This window comes from Pseudoliparis swirei, chromosome 2 (assembly GCF_029220125.1).
Source record: "Pseudoliparis swirei isolate HS2019 ecotype Mariana Trench chromosome 2, NWPU_hadal_v1, whole genome shotgun sequence".
Lineage (NCBI taxonomy): Eukaryota > Metazoa > Chordata > Actinopteri > Perciformes > Liparidae > Pseudoliparis > Pseudoliparis swirei.
In genome coordinates this window covers 22,468,645-22,490,495 of record NC_079389.1, presented here as the reverse complement: position 1 = coordinate 22,490,495, position 21,851 = coordinate 22,468,645, and the positions used below count along the sequence as shown (strand labels likewise).

General features: G+C 41.5%; 1 protein-coding gene across 1 annotated transcript in view; it reads left to right on the top strand.

Moving 5' to 3' along the window:
• Nucleotides 1-17,210, top strand: part of kalrna (kalirin RhoGEF kinase a) — a 151,787-nt gene extending 134,577 nt beyond the window's left edge. The window contains exons 63-67 of the mRNA XM_056439154.1: nucleotides 779-857; nucleotides 951-1,002; nucleotides 10,895-11,043; nucleotides 11,666-11,804; nucleotides 11,923-17,210. Coding sequence (XP_056295129.1) covers nucleotides 779-857; nucleotides 951-1,002; nucleotides 10,895-11,043; nucleotides 11,666-11,804; nucleotides 11,923-12,480 — 977 coding nt within the window. The 3' untranslated portion in view covers nucleotides 12,481-17,210. The remainder of the gene's footprint in view (nucleotides 1-778; nucleotides 858-950; nucleotides 1,003-10,894; nucleotides 11,044-11,665; nucleotides 11,805-11,922) is intronic.
• Nucleotides 17,211-21,851: the final 4,641 nt, after the last annotated feature.

Below are 21,851 nucleotides of genomic sequence, written 5' to 3'. Positions count from 1 at the left end.
AAGGAAGGCCAGTCCCCACAATGTGACTGTTAGCCGATGTTTGTCCTCACAAGGCATGAAAACCCACGCACACAGATTTTTCGATATTAACCTGATGTCTGTGTGGAAGACACGGTTAGCTAAACGGCTAATCTTAATAATACAAACTATTTATAGATCAAAGACACATCCACAGATTATTCGACTAAACTAAAAGTCTGATTGCCCGCTTAAATATAAATATATATATAACTATTTTTATACATATAAATATATATTTATGAAAATACATTTATAAATATAATTTAGATATATTTATATAACTATATGTATTTATATAATGTTATATATATATAAATATTTGTATATATATTTATATAATTATTTTTATTTATAAATACATTTATATATATATTTATATAAATATATATATATATATATATAAATATTTGTACATATATTTATATAACTATATTTCTATACGTTGTTTGCTATATATTTATCTAAAATGTTTATATATATTTATATAACTATATATGTATATCATAGTTTACATATTTATATAAATATTTTTATTTCTAAATATATTTTATATATATATTTATATTAATATTTGTTTATATATATTTATGTATACATTTATATATAAATATTTGTATATATATTTATATAAATATTTGTATATATAATGAAATATATATTTTGTGTGGGACAGAACAAATGACACACTATTAAAGAGAAATGTCGTGAAAATAAAAAGCGTTCGCTCTTTAAAGTGTCCCCTCTCTCTCGCGTCCAGACTCTGGATACGATGGAACTGGGATCCAGTGGAAAGAAAACTTTGAGACGACCTTCTCCGAGATCTGTGAGATTGGAAGGTAACCGGTCGCAAACTACGGAGCTCCCGCTCAGCTGTTCGTAGTTTGTGTTTCTTTGAATTCAGCCTCTCTTGTCTCTATTTGTGCCACCAGGGGGCGCTTTTCAGTGGTGAGGAAATGTCTCAACAAGTCTACAAAGAAAGAGGTAGGCCGTCCCCTAAAAGAATGACTGTGTTGTTGAACTCATGGAGAGTGACGGTGACTCGATTTCTGTGTTTTTCTTTTCACGGTATTTTTCAAAGTTTTAGTTTGTCAGTGTAAAAAAAGAGTTTATTATATTGTTAAAATTATATGTGTCTATTTTGGGATTTCCAGATGTTTTTAATTTTAAATTCCATTGAAGTGTATTTCATTTAAGCAATAAGGTACTCGAGGCAGTACTGTATCGTCAATAATGTCCTGTTGAACAGTATATTATTGACGATACATTATTGACGATACATTATTGAGTTACATTATTGAAGATACATTATTGACGATACATTATTGACAGTTACATTATTGAAGATACATTATTGACGATACATTATTGACAGTTACATTATTGAAGATACATTATTGACGATACATTATTGACGATACATTATTGACGATACATTATTGACAGTTACATTATTGAAGATACATTATTGACGATACATTATTGAAGATACATTTTTGAGGATACATTATTGACGATACATTATTGACAGTACATTATTGAAGATACATTATTGAGGATACATTATTGACAGTACATTATTGAAGATACATTATTGAGGATACATTATTGACGATACATTATTGACAGTACATTATTGAGGATACATTATTGAAGATACATTATTGACGATACATTATTGACAGTACATTATTGACAATACATTATTGAAGATACATTATTGACGATACATTATTGACAGTACATTATTGAAGATACATTATTGACAGTACATTATTGACGATACATTATTGACAGTACATTATTGAAGATACATTATTGACGATACATTATTGACAGTACATTATTGAGGATACATTATTGACAGTACATTATTGAAGATACATTATTGAGGATACATTATTGACGATACATTATTGACAGTACATTATTGACGATACATTATTGACAGTACATTATTGAGGATACATTATTGACGATACATTATTGAGGATACATTATTGACAGTACATTATTGAGGATACATTATTGACAGTACATTATTGAAGATACATTATTGAGGATACATTATTGAAGATACATTATTGAGGATACATTATTGACAGTACATTTGTATGACATCCAGGCGTGTATGGTTTTTGAATGGTTTATATCAACTCACGGAAACTGAAAGCACAGAAACAGAACACACTCAGCAACATCACTGCAGACTTGCAGGCTGTGGATCTATCTGGCTAACTACTTTATACATATACATACAAACAACACATTGGCTTACTCTATCACTCTAACTACTCCATTCACCCTGGCGACATTCTGCACGTTCACACAACTCTCATTCTCACAGGTTACAGGTGGTTACTACTGTTCCTCACTCGCTAGCATGACTGACGCACTATATACCCTTCGACACATCATCACATTCACGCAACTCCGACATACATTCACATATTACCTATTACATATTCGGATTACTGACGATGATCCCTGTCGCTACCTTTATATAGTTAATCACGTTTACTGACCTGAAAGCACAGAAACAGAACACACTCAGCAACATCACTGCAGACTTGCAGGCTGTGGATCTATCTGGCTAACTACTAGCGGAAGGTTTTCCCTCGCTTTCATCCAGAAGGACCCCTGAGCTGACCTGAGTGCCTGTACCATTATTAACCCTTCACACACATGCATACACGCACCAGGAGAATAATGACACAATATTAACAATCAATAACAATACAAATACAATAAAATAAATATCAATGTCCAGTGTTACTGAGGGCCCCACACTCTCCCCTCCAAAATGAATGTCGACCCGACATTCCAGATTTCCCAGAGTATTTAAATCTTCAACCGGTGAGTTATGGCAGTAGGCTCTATGAGAGTCAGCCTTTCAGGATACTTTCTGCATAACAGTCTTTGACATGACATTCATCTCTCGCTTATGTCATGGGTTAGCAGCAGACACCACTGGCCGGGTGATATCTGATGCGCTATTCCGCTAGTCTGGCGGCTATGTATCCTGGACTGAAAGGTTTTGACCTTATGTCCTACCCATAACCCATCACACAGACCCACATGCAATACTGTATGTTTCACATATCCCTGTATTATTCTTCATGGTAAGTGGTCTGAGTTCTAGTACTCCTTATTGACACTCATGGACTTGTACACTGACCTATTAACTTCCTATTTCTTTTAAGCGAAACACTTATGAACACGTGTCTCATATTACTCTTTCACAACAAACAAACCAAATGTGAACTACAATCCTTTTCTTCCATTACTTCTGTATGGATACTGATGTTGATGACCTAGTCTGTTGTAAATTAGTGTCTTGGGTGGATTTCTTCGTAGCGATATTTTCTGGTGAGCCGATGGCAACTCAGGATCACTCTCGTCTTCATCCGATGACGACACTTGTCCAGCGTTGACCTTGTCTGCTCCATCAGATGACGACCCTTGTCCAGCGCTGACCTCGCCTGCTCCATCAGATGACGACCCTTGTCCAGCGCTGACCTCGCCTGCTCCATCAGATCCCACCTTGTCCAGCGCTGACCTCGCGTCTGCTCCATCAGATGACGACCCTTGTCCAGCGTTGACCTCGTCTGCTCCATTAGATGACGCGACCCTTGTCCAGCGCTGACCTCGCCTGCTCCATCAGATGACGACCCTTGTCCAGCGTTGACCTCGCCTGCTCCATCAGATGACGACCCTTGTCCAGCGTTGACCTCGTCTGCTCCATCAGATGACGACGACCCTTGTCCAGCGTTGACCTCGTCTGCTCCATCAGATGACGACAATTGCTCAGCTTCCCCTCTTTCTCCATGCTCCACCTCTGGTTCCATGCTGCCTTCATCATCTCTTACTGGACCCTCCTCTTCTTCGGCGGTTTGCTCCAGTTCTCTGACAGTGGCTTGTGGCTGGAATTCCTCTGCTTTTGCTCTCAGCTGGCTAACATGTTGAAGAGGTTCTGCTGGTCGTGTGGTGATGACTCTCCAGTTTTTCTCGTCCTCCGAGCTACTGTCAGAGTTTCTGTCCTTCTGTTTTTGCTGTTTTTTCTTCGTTATACCTGTGTTCAACTTCTTTTTTTTCATTTTCTCTTTCTCTTGTTTATCTTCTTCCACAGGCAGGAAGTCACAGGGCAGTAACAGATTTCTGTGCAGTACTCTGGTCCTTCCTGGGCCTCTCTCTGGCTGTACAACGTAGACAGGACTGTCCTTATGTTTCCTCTCGGTTATCACATGGATTCTCTCTTCCCAATAGGATCTGAGTTTTCCTGGTCCTCCTCTGTCTTTGAAGTTTCGCACCAGTACTCTACACCCTGGGTGTAGCTCGCCTCCATAAGCTTTTTGGTCATAGTGCTTCTTCGCCTATTGTTCTCCTTCTGGACTGTCTGCGATGCTAGCCTGTATGCCTCCTGCATCCGCCTTCTCCACTTGCTTGCATATTCATTGTGAGAAGCCCCCTGGTCAGTTGGTTTCAGGCCAAACATCATGTCAACAGGAAGTCTAGGGTTCCTACCATAGAGAAGGTAGTATGGGGCATATCCTGTTGCTTCACTTCGTGTACAGTTATACGCATGCACAACCTTAGCTAAGGAGTTCTTCCAATCTGACTTTGCATCTTCTGTCAGATTTCTGAGCATAGAAAGGAGTGTTCGATTAAATCTCTCCACTTGACCGTTTCCAGCTGGATGGTAGGGTGTTGTGTGTGAACCTTGGATGCCACAGTATTCTTCGAGCTTGGAAAACAGTTTATTCTCAAATTCTCTGCCTTGGTCATGATGCAACTTGGCAGGAAATCCAAACTTGAGCACAAAGTCACCAAATATCTTTTCAGCGGCAGTTTTTGCTGACTTGTTGGTGCATGCGTATGCCTGCGCGTAACGCGTGAAGTGATCCATCACAACTAGGATATACTCATATCCTCCCTTACAGCTTTCCAGATGCAAGTAGTCAATTGAGACCATCTCAAAAGGGTAGGTAGTCACTATATTAACCAGTGGTGCTCTGGTTGGCTTGTTCGGTCTTTTCCGCTTGATGCAGCTGCACACCTTGATCACATAGTGCTCCACATCCTTTTGCATATGAGGCCAATAGAATCGATCTCGGATCAGACTGAGTGTTCGCTCCACGCCGAGGTGTCCCATTTCCTCATGTAGCTCCCTATAGATCAGTTGATGGAATGCTGCAGGTAACACTAGTTGCGCTCGAGACACTGACTTTCTGTACAGGATACCATCTTCATTGATGTACAGCTTGTTTTTCTCCCTCACTAGAAGAGAGATGTCATTGCGTCTGTCTTTTCCTCCCAGATGAGGCCACTGTCCTGTGATGACATATTCTCTTACCTTGCCAATGACTGGATCATCCTCTTGTGTTTTCTTTAGGTTTTCAATGGATACTTCAGCCACTGGAGATGTTATTCGTTCTTTTTCTACTTCATTGCATGCTGCAGTGATAGTGACTGGACACATCCAGGGCTCATGCTCGTGGAATTCAAGTTGCAGTGCATCTGTGACTGTTGTTATCACCTCGGGCTCCATTTCCTGTGTGCATGTGTGGATGTATTGCTCCATGTCCAGCGGCATTCGCGACAAGCCGTCAGCGTCTCCATTGGCTTTTCCAGGCCGATATTTGATTGAGAACGGAAAGTCGGCTAATTCTGCAATCCACCTGTGTGTCGTATGCTCAGCTTTGCTGTTGTCAATACATAAGTTAAGGGATTATTGTCTGTGTAGACAACAAAAGAAGGTGCATAGTACAAGTAATCCCTAAACCTTTCACAGATTGCCCACTTCATGGCTAAGAACTCTAGCTTTCCAGAGTGAAGGTGGTAGTTAGTTTCTGGAGCGGTTAGTGTTCTCGACCCATAACCGATGACAACCAACTTGCCTTGCTGCCTTTGATAAAGTACTGCACCAAGCCCCTGCTGAGAAGCATCACAGTGTAACACAAATGGTTTCTCAAAGTCTGGGTAACCTAGGAGTGGTGGACGCAAAAGGTGCTCCAGGAGCTGGCAGAGCACTTCCTGATGTTGTTCTGTCCAGACGATAAGCTGGTTTGAGGAGTGCTGAGCTGACCTCTTAGTTTTCTCCTTGCTCCTGGTTGCTTTTGATCCTTGAACTTGACTACCTGGCATTTTCTCAGTAGACAGAAGATTGTACAGCGGCTTGGCGATGCGTGAAAAGTTTGGGATGTATGGCCGGTAGTACGACAGGAATCCTAACATTTTCCTCAAGTCGCCGACAGTCTCAGATCTGCGGTCTTTAGTGCCTGTACTGGTGCTATTTCTGCTGGATCCATGCAATAGCCATCCTTTGACACAATCTTGCCTAAGAATCTCACCCTGTCTTTAAACACTGCACACTTTTTAGCTGTCAGCTTTACTCCATGTGCTTGATAACGACGCAGCACTTCTCTCAAATCTTGAAGATGTTCTTCAAAGGATTTGCTGTGGACAAGATTGTCATCCAAGTACGGCTGTGATGTTTCATCTCTGAGACCTGTAAGACATTCCTCCATACTGCGCTGGAATTCTGCTGGAGCTGAGGACAGGCCGAAAGGGATCCGTACCCACTCATATAAGCCCCATGGTGTAATAAAAGCAGTAAGCGGTCGACTATTCTCCTCCATGAAACCCTGATGGTAAGCCTTGCCTTGGTCCAGCACAGAGAACCACGCACTTCCACTCAGGCTGTTTAGCATGTCTTGTACTCTGGGAATAGGGTGCCGATCAGGAATCGATTTTGATTCAGTTCACGGTAATCTATGCACAAACGCAAACTTCCATCTTTCTTACGCACACAGACAATTGGTGAAGAGCATGGGGACCGTGACTTCTTTATCCATCCTCTATTCAGTAGATCCTCCAAATACTCCTTCACCTCCTTGTGAAGCGGTTTGGGTACAGAGATGTAGGTGCGTCTTACCGGAGTTGTGTCACTTAATCGGATTTTCAACTGCAGAGATGGGATACATCCCACATCACTGTCGCCCTTTGAGAATGCCACACATTCTTCCCGTAGCATTTGTCTAACTTGTTCCTGCTGGTCTGTAGTCAGGTGATCAACTGATACTGGAGGGTCCCATCCATCTTCTTGGACTGTGTTCCCCTGTCTGTGTTGTTCTTGGTGCTTCTCAGGAATGCTGTCTGATGTTGCCGTGATTCTCTGACAAGCTGTTCTGACTGTTAGCTCACTAGCATGAACTGGTTTTACATCCACTGGATATATAGCTTTGACTTGTTGCAGCTTTCCCAACACTGTGCGAGGGAAGAGAGTGATGTCTTGTTTGCTTCCATTAGTGACAGGGATAGCCACTCTTGACCAATTTCCTTTCTGCAGGCAGATGACAGTGTCAGTAATGTTCAAGCCCTCTGGCCACTTTGGGATCTCCTCAGCTTCAAAAAGAACTTCCTGTTTTGTATAGAGGGGACCTGTCCTAACACTACACTTCACCTCTCTGGTCTGACCTGCTGGAATCACTGTCTTTAGCCTCCCAAGCTTTACCACTCCTTCCCGGTCATTCTGGTCACGACTCTGTATCAGATGGATCAACACATCTGCTTTTTTACAGTCAATGGAGAAAGCTTCTTTTACCACAACAGGTGTCTGTTCTGGATGCTGCTCCATTCCACTCATTACAAGATGCTCGATTGCATTGTAGCCAATAATCGGTGGGTCTGCTACACCTGGCTGGTCCGAAACAAGCACTGGCACGAGTAGCTCTGGTTGAGGACCCTTACTTGATGCCAACTTGAACTTCAGCTCAACCCAGCCAGCAAAGGGGATGGGTGTTTGATTTGCTGCTTTGCCAACAAGAGTCTCATCTTCATCCAAGAGTTCATTCATGCTCCGTAGCCGGATATGTGGGAGACAGCATTTCCTCCAACTTCGTTGATAATCGTGACTTGTGAACCTGTGTCCCACAGTGCTCGTGTTGCTACTCCCTCAAAGAAACAGTCCACCATACACTTTCTTCCAATAAGGGCCTTCAGCTTGGCTTGGCGACGTAGTGAGAGATGGCTAGCATAGGTAGCACCAACTGTCTGTTCAGTCTTCCCACTTTTCTCCAACTCCGCCTCCAGCTGCCTGATACGGTCACACAACAGCTCGTGCACCTTTTCATCTGGCTCTGTGTGGCTTGGAGCTAATGCTTCTGGGGGTGAAACTGTTTGGATCGTCACATTTAAGTGGTCAAATTTCCTATCTGCTCTACAGCCTCTGGAAAGGTGCCCTGTCTGACCACACTTAAAGCAGTGTTCACACTGATCACCTGTTCCCTGTTCCTGACACGCTCTACATCCTCTCTTCGTAGTACCTCTGACTTGGCGTTTGGGCCATTGGGAGTTAGTTAGGCTTTTCTTCATTTCTGCCATTTCTTCCCTCAGCAATCTGACTGTTTCATACAGTTCTGAGTCTCTTGGACTGGTGACAGCAGGTGTTTTATAATACTGCTTCACAACCTCTGCAGACTGATCCTGAAACCCAACTCTAGCTTTGACTGCACCCTGATGCTGAGGACTGGGCTGCATTTCTGTCCGTAGTTCATTCACTTTTGGTGATTTACTGCTACTGCTCCTACTTTGCTTCGACTGTCTCTCGAGTTCTACACTAGCTGCTTCGTTCATCCTGTCAATGAGTATTTCATCTGTCACTCTCTGTTCATCAAGATAAGGCTTAAGCTGAAACTTGATGTGGTCGCCTAACAACCCAGTACTAACTGACCTCAAGAATTTCTTCTGGATAAGCTCAGGACTGTATTGTTCATCTGACTCTCCCTCTCTTGAAGCAAGTAAAGTCTTTCTTTCAACTCAATGGCTCTAAAGAGGAAGTTTTGAGGGGACTCACGACTCTCTTGTGTTATATTTACTAGCCTGTGGTATAGGTCAGTAGAGCTTTCCTCTTTAAAGTGCCCCTTTAAAATGGATTTCAACTGTGGCAGGGTGAGGTCACTTTAATCTCAAGCATATCTCGAATACTCAAACCCGGACTAATTGATTTGATCACAGCCTCCATGACTTCAGCCTCACTGTGTCCTCCGCGGAGACCTTTATCAATCTGGTGCGTCAGATTTGTGTATGAGAGTCTGTCTTTCTGTCCTTTTCCCCAATCTGGCCACAGATCTTGAACTCTCTCCTAATGGTTACTTCTGGTGGTCTGTTCACAGGAGAAAATAACACATTTGACGAAGCAGGACCTGATCTTGGAGGTGTCGCTCATTCTGTCGCTCAGCCTCCTAACTTCATCATGTAGAGCTTCACTAGAAAGCTGGAGCTGTGAATATTTTTCAGCCAAACTCACTTCATCAGTTACTTTCTGACTGTCTGATCCTGTATTTTCTGTACTTTCCTTTGTTTCTGTGCTTTCAGTATTTCCATTTATCTGATCAACTGTTTCCAACATTGTCCTTAGGAAATGCCTTGCACTTTCCTGATCTTCATCATTAATGACATCATCCATAGATTCGTTTATTTGTCTGATTAATGCTCGTCTTGTTATGACATTACCACTTTTGATTTTAGCTTCTTGACACACCTCTTTGAGCTGACTCAGCTGCATCAACCACAGTCTCTGCGACACGGTCTCTGCCAACTCCTCAAGCTCCATGGTGTCTGATGAAGCCGCGCCCCCTGTAGCTGCGCGCGGACCGTCTTCGTAGCTGCGCGCGGACGTCTCCGTCAAATCCCGCTCCTTGTCACAATGAGCCCGACGTTAATGATCCCAGCGGTGCCTCCAATATTTGTTGCACACTTGGACATATGACATCCAGGCGTGTATGGTTTTTGAATGGTTTATATCAACTCACGGAAACTGAAAGCACAGAAACAGAACACACTCAGCAACATCACTGCAGACTTGCAGGCTGTGGATCTATCTGGCTAACTACTTTATACATATACATACAAACAACACATTGGCTTACTCTATCACTCTAACTACTCCATTCACCCTGGCGACATTCTGCACGTTCACACAACTCTCATTCTCACAGGTTACAGGTGGTTACTACTGTTCCTCACTCGCTAGCATGACTGACGCACTATATACCCTTCGACACATCATCACATTCACGCAACTCCGACATACATTCACATATTACCTATTACATATTCGGATTACTGACGATGATCCCTGTCGCTACCTTTATATAGTTAATCACGTTTACTGACCTGAAAGCACAGAAACAGAACACTCAGCAACATCACTGCAGACTTGCAGGCTGTGGATCTATCTGGCTAACTACTAGCGGAAGGTTTTCCCTCGCTTTCATCCAGAAGGACCCCTGAGCTGACCTGAGTGCCTGTACCATTATTAACCCTTCACACACATGCATACACGCACCAGGAGAATAATGACACAATATTAACAATCAATAACAATACAAATACAATAAAATAAATATCAATGTCCAGTGTTACTGAGGGCCCCACACATTATTGACAGTACATTATTGAGGATACATTATTGACAGTACATTATTGAAGATACATTATTGAGGATACATTATTGATAGTACGTTATTGACGATACATTATTGACAGTACGTTATTGACCAAAACGGTGTGTATCGCATTTCAGTAGCCGAGAGAAAATAGTCCCTGTGTGTGGGGCTGTTGCTAAGCAACAGACAAACAGCATTGGGAAGGTCCCGTTTGTTAGCCTAGCTAGATCTCATTCATTCACATTGCTCATTTTTATAAAAGTTACATTTAAAATACACCCCCGTGACTCACTCTCAACCAATCAGAATGCTTGATTTATTTTACCTGTATTATAATATTGCGATATTAGTGTTGATTTTCAGGTGTGTTGAGATCATTTAAAGGTACAGTGTACCTGTAACCACCTGTAACCACTTATTGTGTTCAGGTGGCGGTGAAGTTTGTGAGTAAGAAGATGCAGAAGAAGGAGCAGGTGGCCCACGAGGCGGACGTCCTCCAACACGTACAGCATCACCAGCTGGTGGCGCTGTTGGACACCTACGAGTCTCCCACCTCTCTGATGCTGGTCCTGGAGCAGTGCGTCTCCCCGAATTGTTGTCGAGACGCTTTTTGTTGTTGTTTAGTGTCCTTACGCATCACTTTGTGAACAGTTTTGTTGTTGTTGTTGTTTTTTTGCATCTGTTTTTGTGTCTCTTCTAACCTGTTTTGCAACTCTTTCCAATTGTTTCGGTCTCTTTATAGTCGTTTAAAGTTTTTTAATGGTCATTTTGAGTCTCTTTGTTGTATTTTTGTGTCACTTTGGGTTTGTTTTGAGACTTTGTGGTTGTTTTGTGTCTTATTGGGGTTGTTTTGAGTCTCTTTGGGGTTGTTTCGGTCTCTCTATAGTTGTTTAGTTTTTTAATGGTAATTTTGAGTCTCTTTGTTATAGTTTTGATTCTCTTTGTGGTTGTTTTGAGTCTTTTTGTGGTTATTGTAAGTCTCTTTGGGATTGTTTTGAGTCTTTGTCGTTTTGTGTCTCTTTGGGGTTGTTTTAAGTCACTTTGTGTTAGTTGTGAGTCTCTTTGTGGTTATTTTGGCCCCATTCATAGTTTCTTTGTTTGTCTCTGCAGCTGTTGTGTTCCCTTTGCTGCACCACTTACTTTAGATGACATTATTAAAGCTTCATCTAAATGTGACTCTCTGTGTTTGTGTGCGTCAGGCTGGAGGATGGCCGTTTACTCGATTACCTCGTCGCCCACGATGAGCTGATGGAGGAGAAGGTGGCGTTCTTCATCAGAGAGACACTAGAGGCCCTGCAGCACCTTCACACCTGCAGAGTGGTTCACCTGGATCTGAAGGTGAAAAGTCTGTGTGTGTGTGTGTGTGTGTGTGTACGTGTGTGTGTGTGTGACTTGACCTATCAATGAGTGTTAAATGTTGTTATGCCTTGGTAATGACTGAATCTCTGTGCTGCAGCCTGAGAACATCATGGTGGACCTCCACTCTCCCACCCCGGGCATCAAGCTCATCGACCTCGGCGACGCCGTGCAGCTGTCCGCCCACCGCCGCTACGTCCACCTCCTGCTCGGCAACCCGGAGTTCGCCGCGCCCGAGCTCGTCCGCGGGACGCCGGTCTCCGTCGCCACGGACGTGTGGAGCGTCGGCGTGCTGGCCTACGTGATGCTCAGCGGCGTGTCGCCGTTCCTGGACGAGTCGCCGGAGGAGACCTGTGTCAACATCTGCCGCCTGGACTTCTGCTTCCCGGACGAGTACTTCCGCGACGTGAGCCAGGCGGCGAGGGACTTCGTGTCCTCGGCGCTGCAGCAGGATCCCAGGAAGAGGCCGAGCGCCACTTCCTGCCTGCAGCACCCGTGGGTGGGCCGCGGCGGCGCGCACGGCGGGGAGTACTCCAAGACGCCGCTGGACACGACGCGATTGGCCACGTTCATCGACCGGCGGAGACAGCTGCACGACGTGCGGCCCGTCACTAACATCAAGGGGCTGGTGAGCGGCAGCTTGGGCAACACGCTGTGACGGGCAGGAGCCCCGAGGGCCACGCCCACAACAACACTGCTCTGTATTATAAGCATTTCACGATCTTTAGTGGTTATTAACGTGAGAGATCTATGTCTTCGTAATGGACCACGAGGCAGAAGAAATAATTCAAATTCATGGTTGTTTTGATATTTAATTGCCGACTAACACATTAATTTGATCTTTTGTTCCCCCGGTAACCGCCTAGAACCCCACGAGAACCCAAAGAACCTAAAAGTTGAGGAAATTAGCATTTAGAAGAAACACACTGTGAGTGGGCTTAATGTCAACATATTAGTTTATATTTGTAATGTTTATTTTTTCAGGGACAAATGTTATATTGGAGGCAGGAGACCATTGTGTTAAATGTGTGTAGTTTCATTCAGCCTGTTGCTCAGGGGCTCTGGGGCAACGGCAGAGTCCCACGCTCTGCTAACATGTTGTAGCTAACGCGTCAGAACATATATAAAAAAAAGCTTTTGACCCCACAGGTGTACACGAAATGGTAAATCGCGAAAGAAAAAGAGCAAAAAACGCCAACGACGTCTTTGATCGGATTTCCTTGTCACGGGAGAAACTCTCACAGAGGATATAAAGCTGCAGTGTGCAGGTTATGGCGCCATCTAGAGGCGAGGTCGCAGATTGTAACCAACTGAAACCGGGCGTGTCGGAGAACCACCGAGGCATGCAACAAGTTTGGTTTGGCCTTTCTGGGCTTCCGTAGGTACACGGCAGACTAAGCGCTCCTTTATGCAGATATATATATATAAAAAAGGCTCTTTCTCGGGTAACAAACTCATAGCACTTCGTAGTTTCAGGTGATTATACACGAGAGTGAACATACTTATATATCTATATTCCATTTCTGCAAACAAATAAACGTAACTGCAACTCAATGTTCCTTTTCTAATGAGTCTAAACTGCTTCAAAAAGAAGCGGACGGATCCTAATTAACATCAGAGGAGTCGGTAAATGTCGGTTCAGTTGCGGTTCTTATCCTGCGGTCGATGTCTCGCTAAATATCGCTTCGACTTGGGACTTTCTTTGAGCTAAAATAGAAAAACTTCACGAATGAAATCTGTGTCTCCCCCTTGATAGCATGGATGTTTGGCGTAACGATGCTAATAATGAATGTGTGGCGTTTTCTGAAGGAGGTTTCTTGCTAACGTTCATCCTCCTTGCTTGTCGAAGTCTCTCGTGAGAAATCCTCTTCAACAAAGTAAAAATGTAAAAAAGATTGAAGCATAACGCACGTTAACAACTGTGGCTACGATTTAAACCACCAACACTGGAAAGCTACTTGGAAAGATCGGATGCAACGGCGTCAAACCTTTGCTGTGATATACCTTTTTTTTAATCATTTATTATTATATGTATATTTATTTCAGGACTTATGTTTAGATTGAAATGTTCACCGTTGCCCCGGAGAAGCGAGGCCTACCCACGGAAGTGGAGTCGCTAAACAGCTGCTGGACTGAGTTTTTCCGCTGTGAATAGCGTCGTGAAAAAAATTCCCGACGTTTACATCCAAGTCACCGACGGATCTAAAGATGAACTGTGCCGTCGTGAACTACAATGAACTTGGGTCCATGTGGGGGAAAAACACAAAAAAACATCAGTGAATAATCCCAGGAGAGAAAGCGATGGACTACCGGTACACGGGAACACGGAGGTTGGAACCCTACAATTTGTATGTTTCACTGTTTACACACACAAAAAAAGAGGTTATGTAGTTTACAAAAATACGTAGAATAATCAGGGAAAACCTGCATGTAAATTCACCAGACGGGTTCGTAATCAGGGGACAAATCAGTTTTCTTGAACCCAAACCTGTCGAGAATTCCCGGTTCCCGTTTTTACCAGCCACTGTGTCGAGTAACCGGCCGTAACGCTCGGGTTCATTTCATCTTGTAAAATAGTTCATGCGGCCGTTGATTCGGTCTCTGATTTAGACGGAAGGGTCCGTTTTACTCGTCTTGTTTCTACTGATGAATGTACAAACAAAAAAAAAGAAGAAAAATGTAGAATGTGTTCTGCCGTCACAAGTGCTGTCCTCTGCTTTCACCAACCGCTTTCACAATGCCCCATTTCTGGCCCATTTTGCATCCCCACGCATTTAGTGCGCTCGCAATAGTTAGCATTCATTTTCATGCAGCCGGGGATACAGAATGGTGCAAATGTATAAAAAAAAGGAAAGCCACAGTTCTGTGGAAACGGAATAACCCAGAACCAAGGAGTAACGTAACTACCGGCATTTCATCCTTTTCGGGCACGGATCAAATATATATTTGTGGTTTTTGCTCGCAGTCGATCACCCCGAGAAAGTTTTAAAGTATGGCTCTGCTACGAGCGATACCCAGCCCGAGATGCAAATCTGAACTTGTTCATACTTTTGTGTTTTCAATGCAGCAGCGATGAGATGCGTTCAGGTACCCGTGAAACGGCAGCGTTTCATCTCAGTTTCATCTGCTCAAAGGGGAAACGATACAACAGAGCGACATGTTTTAATCATCTGCTTATACTCAGAAAAAACTTTGTGTTGTTCAAAATAAATATGAAAAGTACTTGCTGGTTACAAGTTACTGCTGAATGTACTGCGAAGCAACTGATGGTGCTTGTGGTTGACCGGATTAGTGCAGAAATCATCAGTCTTTACATTTGTGTTTATATTTTTATTTTTTAACTGATTGCAGAATATTATTATTAATATTATTTGCAGGAAAACAGTCGTTGGTTGGTTTTCATCTTGATGTTTCTATATTGTTAAATATCGAATGAATAAGTTGATTCTCTTGGAAGGAACACACTCGCTGCCCTCAGTTCATGGCAACAAAAGTGCTTTAAAACAAAACCCAACTTTCTAACAATTGAAGGTAATCCTGAATATCCAGAAGTGATCGAGGCCCAAAAGCAGAATCCGGTTGCAGTTCGAGGTCCCGAAACGGGCTCTAGGTCTCATTTATCTTTCAAAGAGCCGGATTCCTTTCAGGATTTCATCCTTTACGTTTACATTTCAACTGACAAAGTGAGATCTGCATTCTAGTATTTCAGCCTTAGCCCTCGGGGGGCCTTCATGAGGTACAAAAATACTTTATTTCATCAAAACGCCTGAATACATCAGCTTTTCAGAGGTCTGTGTTTCTGTCTTGTTAAAGTTGTTAATAGTTTCCCATAAAGACGACTGTTTTTTTCTCAAATTCCCGTCTGCCCATCTGAAATTAAGACTGGTAAAATATAATAATGGGGAAGTTCAGCACGGTACAGCTTCACCCTCCTCACTTTTTTTTGCGTTTAGGTCGGTTTTCCATGTGTTATGTACAGGTGGATTATATTGAAATACAAAACGTGATCACCGCAAACCGTTGCGTAGCTCGGCTGAGACGGTTTCTACCGAGACGGTACCGTCTTCCATCGTAAAAAAAGTGACTTGGGTAACAAATTATTTAGCATCAAAACATAGCCTACAAATGAACTAACGGCTAACGGTTAAAAACGGGGATCGCAGAGATGAAAACAATATGAGAGAGTCGTCTCTGTCCTCCCGAGAGTCAAGAGCTCATGCGGGTTGCCAGGTTGAGGACTCAACTTAAAGTGGAAATTTATAGAAACAGGAAATATGGTTTCTATAAGATGGATAGATAGCTGGGATAAGCATGAGTAACGTTACCCGGGTACTCAATGTTCTGTCCGTAGCATTAATGTCAAAGATAGTCTTTCAACTTTTCCTTGTCTTGGTCATTGTATAATTTAACACATTAATATGTTGCATACTGTCAACAAGAAGTACCAAGAGTAAAAGTACAACATTATTAGATTATAATTAAGACATAAAGGTTGAGCTCCTTTTTAAATATTTGATTTACTGGTATCGATAAAGTATAGTCCAAACCTATAATTTATTTGTTTATATTGTTTATATTATTATTCTGAATATATAAAAATTAGCGGACATTGTATCAAATGAAGTATAATGTTGCGGAACATTAAAACACTCGAGTAAAGTAGCAGAAAAACACGAGTATTGTTGCGGTCAGGTGACCCTGCTGCGTTATTAAACCCTCTAATCACACGTTTTACATTCTAGACTCTCCGATCTTTTTCTTTCACAGAGTTAAACTCCCGGCTGAAACAATCCCACAATGCATCTGCCGTGGCCTGGCGAGCCGCTCGCCCCCCCGTTGAGTGCTAACCCTGTGCTGCATCCGGATAGGAGTTCATGGCGAGCATCGTCCATAGAGGAACGTGATGTGAAGGCTTCTGTATAGGCTGCCTCTCCGTACTCCATATACCTGCTGGTTTGTTACTCTTTGTTCATAAAGAACCTCCTTCTTTGTAGTTTTCTGTCTCATTGTCAAAGGTGTGTGTGTGTGTGCGTGCATGTGTCCACTGGGTGGCGCCATAGCATGATAGAAATGTCAACTGGACACTGGGTGGAAGCACTGGCATCATAATTCTTGACTGGTTGAAGACCTCCAAGATGGCTGCTTCGATGTGTCTCGTGTTGTTTTTGTCTAGATTTCTGTTTTCTGCCGTGGAGCTCTTTCACCAGAGATGAGCTCACGGACATCAGGGTAACGACGCTGCTGAACTACCGGGCATTCTCGTCAAAGGTGCGCTCACCTTTTACTCATGCAGTGAAATCAGAGCAAAAGAAAAACAAAACTATTAGGTGCATGTAAACGTGTGTATTGTTACATCATGTTTTGGAATCAAGGAACAGTTTGACATTGTGACATTCTGACATGCTTATGATACGTTACATAATGATCGTAAAGCCAACCATGTGAGTACAACCCCAAAAAGTACATTCAACCATATGAGTACAACCCAAAAAGTACATTCAATCAAGTAGGTAGAACCCCAAAAAGTACATTCGACCATGTGAGTACTACCCCAAAAAGTACATTCAACCATGTGAGTACAACCCCAAAAAGTACATTCAACCATGTGAGTACTACCCCAAAAAGTACATTCAACCATGTGAGTACAACCCCAAAAAGTACATTCAACCATGTGAGTACAACCCCAAAAAGTACATTCAACCATGTGAGTACAACCCCAAAAAGTACATTCAACCATGTGAGTACAACCCCAAAAAGTACATTCAACCAAGTGAGTATAACCCAAAAAGTACATTCAACCAAGTAGGTAGAACCCCAAAAAGTACATTCAACCATGTGAGTACAACCCCAAAAAGTACATTCAACCATGTGAGTACTACCCCAAAAAGTACATTCAACCATGTGAGTACAACCCAAAAAGTACATTCAACCAAGTAGGTAGAACCCCAAAAAGTACATTCAACCATGTGAGTACTACCCCAAAAAGTACATTCAACCATGTGAGTACAACCCCAAAAAGTACATTCAACCATGTGAGTACTACCCCAAAAAGTACATTCAACCATGTGAGTACAACCCCAAAAAGTACATTCAACCATGTGAGTACTACCCCAAAAAGTACATTCAACCATGTGAGTACAACCACAAAAAGTACATTCAACCAAGTGAGTATAACCCAAAAAGTACATTCAACCAAGTAGGTAGAACCCCAAAAAGTACATTCGACCATGTGAGTATAACCCAAAAAGTACATTCAACCAAGGAGGTAGAACCCCAAAAAGTACATTCGACCATGTGAGTACAACCACAAAAAGTACATTCAACCAAGTGAGTATAACCCAAAAAGTACATTCAACCAAGGAGGTAGAACCCCAAAAAGTACATTCAACCATGTGAGTACTACCCCAAAAAGTACATTCAACCATGTGAGTACAACCCCAAAAAGTACATTCAACCATTTGAGTACTACCCCAAAAAGTACATTCAACCATGTGAGTACAACCCAACAAGTACATTCAACCATGCGAGTACTACCCCAACAAGTACATTCAACCATGTGAGTACAACCCCAAAAAGTACATTCAACCATTTGAGTACTACCCCAAAAAGTACATTCAACCATGTGAGTACAACCCAACAAGTACATTCAACCATGCGAGTACTACCCCAAAAAGTACATTCAACCATGCGAGTACTACCCCAACAAGTACATTCAACCATGCGAGTACTACCCCAACAAGTACATTCAACCACATTCATATAAGAGGAAACACCTATATAGCTCACTCGTTAACAACTCATATCTTGTTTGTTTTACCCTCTGGAGTTGATGGACGCACTGGCGCGTTTTTTTCGTTAGCTAGCAAACGTTAGCTACCGTGAAACGGTGACGTTAGACCAGGAGATACGAAACTATGAAAGTATTTGCAGGTAATCCTGTAACTTGCATGTCAGTGTTTGGTTTTCCAGTGTTTCTGCTCCTGAAAGTAAAACTGGAGGGAAATCCGATGGCAGACATCCCCGGGAAGAGAGGAAGAGGAGGAAGAAGAGGAGTTGTGAATGTTGAGGTGAGTTCATTCATTGGATTTTTTTTTGTCTGATTAACTTTTCAAAACACAAAAGAAACTTTGTGGCAATTGTAGAGTATTCTGAAACTGGGCACTTCGCAGATGGTGGAAAACAGGCTTCCGGACGCGCGTGGATTAAGTTATCAACATTTAATGGCAGGAAGTGTAAAACGAACATTTAAGGCGCTCTTCCTCGTGTCCCGCTCCCCCCGGGAGCTGAGCCTTGCTGCCTCGGAGCTTACCTGTGAAAGAGGGCGGTCTCTCTAAAAACACGGAGTTTCATCTCCCTGGCCGAAACGTCACTTCCGGTCCAGTCGCTTTCACAATAAGAGTCCCGTCTTGTTATTTGTCCGCATTAAAGTCACCTTCACAATAAAAGTCTCTTGTTATTGTCAGTCACTACACGGAATTCAACCGGCCTCGTCAATCTATAATACTAACATACAGTCACTCTCATGCAATATACATTCATTCTTGCCATTTACATTTGCATAGAGTAAACATTACCCCTATGCTTCATAATACATTAATAACAATATCAATATTCTCCCTAATAATTTCTATTATAATATCTTTCTATATGTATTAATTTAAAACATAAGACCTCTGCAGATGTTATCAAAATAAACTATTACAACTTAACACACTAAAGAAAAAAACATGCCATTGTGTTACAGATGTTGTGGATTGGGGCGGCTGTAGCTCAGTGGGGTAAGAGGGCCGTCCTGCAAACCGCAAGGTTGTGGGTTCGATCCCCGCTCTCCCCATTAGTTGCAAGTCGAAGTGTCCTTGAGCAAGGCACTGAACCCCCAGTTGCTTCCCGGGCGCATCACTGCAGCCCACTGCTCCTTAATAACTAAGGATGGGTTAAATGCAGAGAACTAATTTCCCCTTGGGGATTAATAAAAGTGAATATTTATTTATTATTTTATTGAAGTGTGTAAATTCAACTTAATACGTGTGTGTGTGTGTGTTGAGTGAAAGTAAAAGCTTACAAAGCACACTCCGAATCTCCGTCCGACTGCTGAGTTGCATTGTGGGTAATGTAGGCAGCTTCTCTCAGTGGGAGAAACGTTTAGTTTGGAGGACTTTAATCGCAGTAATAGTGGTAGGGACTGCGTTCTGCTCTCTGGCCACTAGGGGGCAGAGCTGAGTCGGTAACACTCGATAGATGAGGACTAATTGGTTTCTATACAAGTCGATATACGTTGATTATGTCTGCACATTATTCCAGGTGAGAATGTTTAGGACAGTAAAAAGGAAAACAATGGATCTCTGTGGAAAATACATGTCTTTCAATATTTATTATAACATCACAAGAAAAACAAATAAAAACAGACGAAGATCTGCTACATTTCACCGTCTAACCTGTAGGTGGCAGTGTGCTCAAGTTTTTGGGATATGAGTCCTCACTTGTTCCCTTGCGTCCTTGGTTGATTTTGAGTCTTTGATTTTATTTTATTTGTGAGGTTTTCATGTCGTTAATAATGGAAAAAAAGTTGAACCAGAAAGTTGATCCATTGTTTAAAAAATATATATATAATTAGATATTCCGATGTTTTAAGTCCTCTTATGTCTTTAATGCAAACCGGATTGTAACCTTTGATCGACGTGACAATGAACTCCAATCTTGTGGTCGTATGAATGAACGCCGATGCTTTGTGGACCTTTTTTATTAATAATTACTGCTTTACTACAGTTCTATAAATCTATAGTTGAGCTAAAAAAGTTACCGGAAAACTCACATAATGTTTCTTCTCAAATTAGTAACATTCTCCCTCTGCACTTTATTAAAACCAAATTGGGAAATTCTATAATAATAACAAATTTTAAAAAGTGCATATATAAAAAGCATCTGCAATTTTTTGCCAATAACTCAAGAGAGAAATTATTTACCCAAATTATATATATATATTTCTTACACTTTATATATACAGGACTGTCTCAGAAAATTAGAATATTGTGATAAAGTTCTTTATTTTCTGTAATGCAATTAAAAAAACAAAAATGTCATGCATTCTGGATTCATTACAAATCAACTGAAATATTGCAAGCCTTTTATTCTTTTAATATTGCTGATTATGGTTTACAGCTTAAGAAAACTCTAAAATCCTATCTCATAAAATTTTAATATTTCCTCAGACCAAGTAAAAAAAAGATTTATAACAGCTGAGTGATTGTCAAGGCTCAGGAAACCCTTGCAGGTGTTTCGAGTTAATTAGACAATTCAAGTGATTTGTTTAATACCCTACTAGTATACTTTTTCATGATATTCTAATATTTAGAGATAGGATATTTGAGTTTTCTTAAGCTGTAAGCCATAATCAGCAATATTAAAAGAATAAAAGGCTTGCAATATTTCAGTTGATTTGTAATGAATCCAGAATGCATGACATTTTTGTTTTTTTAATTGCATTACAGAAAATAAAGAACTTCATCACAATATTCTAATTTTCTGAGACAGTCCTGTATATATAATATTATACATATATATTAAATACATATATATAATATTATATAATATATATATTACACTAATTATATATATATTATACATATATATTATATACATATATATTATATTATATATATAAATGTATCACACTAGTTATATATATATATATAATTAGTGCAATTAATTTGTCTTTTGAGTTATTGGCAAAAAATGGCAGATGTATTTTTTTAATGCACTTTTAAATATATCTTATTATTATATAATTTCCCAATTTGTGCATTTAAAAAATATATATAATATATGTTATAAGTGTTTACAAATGTTGACCGGTGAGACGAGATCTGATTGGCTGATGGGAGGTGTCATGATCAACTCTTTGTGGCCTGTTTTGTACTCCGGACCGCAACCCAGAAGTCTCCACTTCAGAGGAAGTCAGTCTTCAGTTTGTCTTCGGCTTTAGAGAAGGGTGTGTGTGTGTGTGTGTGTGTGTGTGTTTTCTGGGAGGTC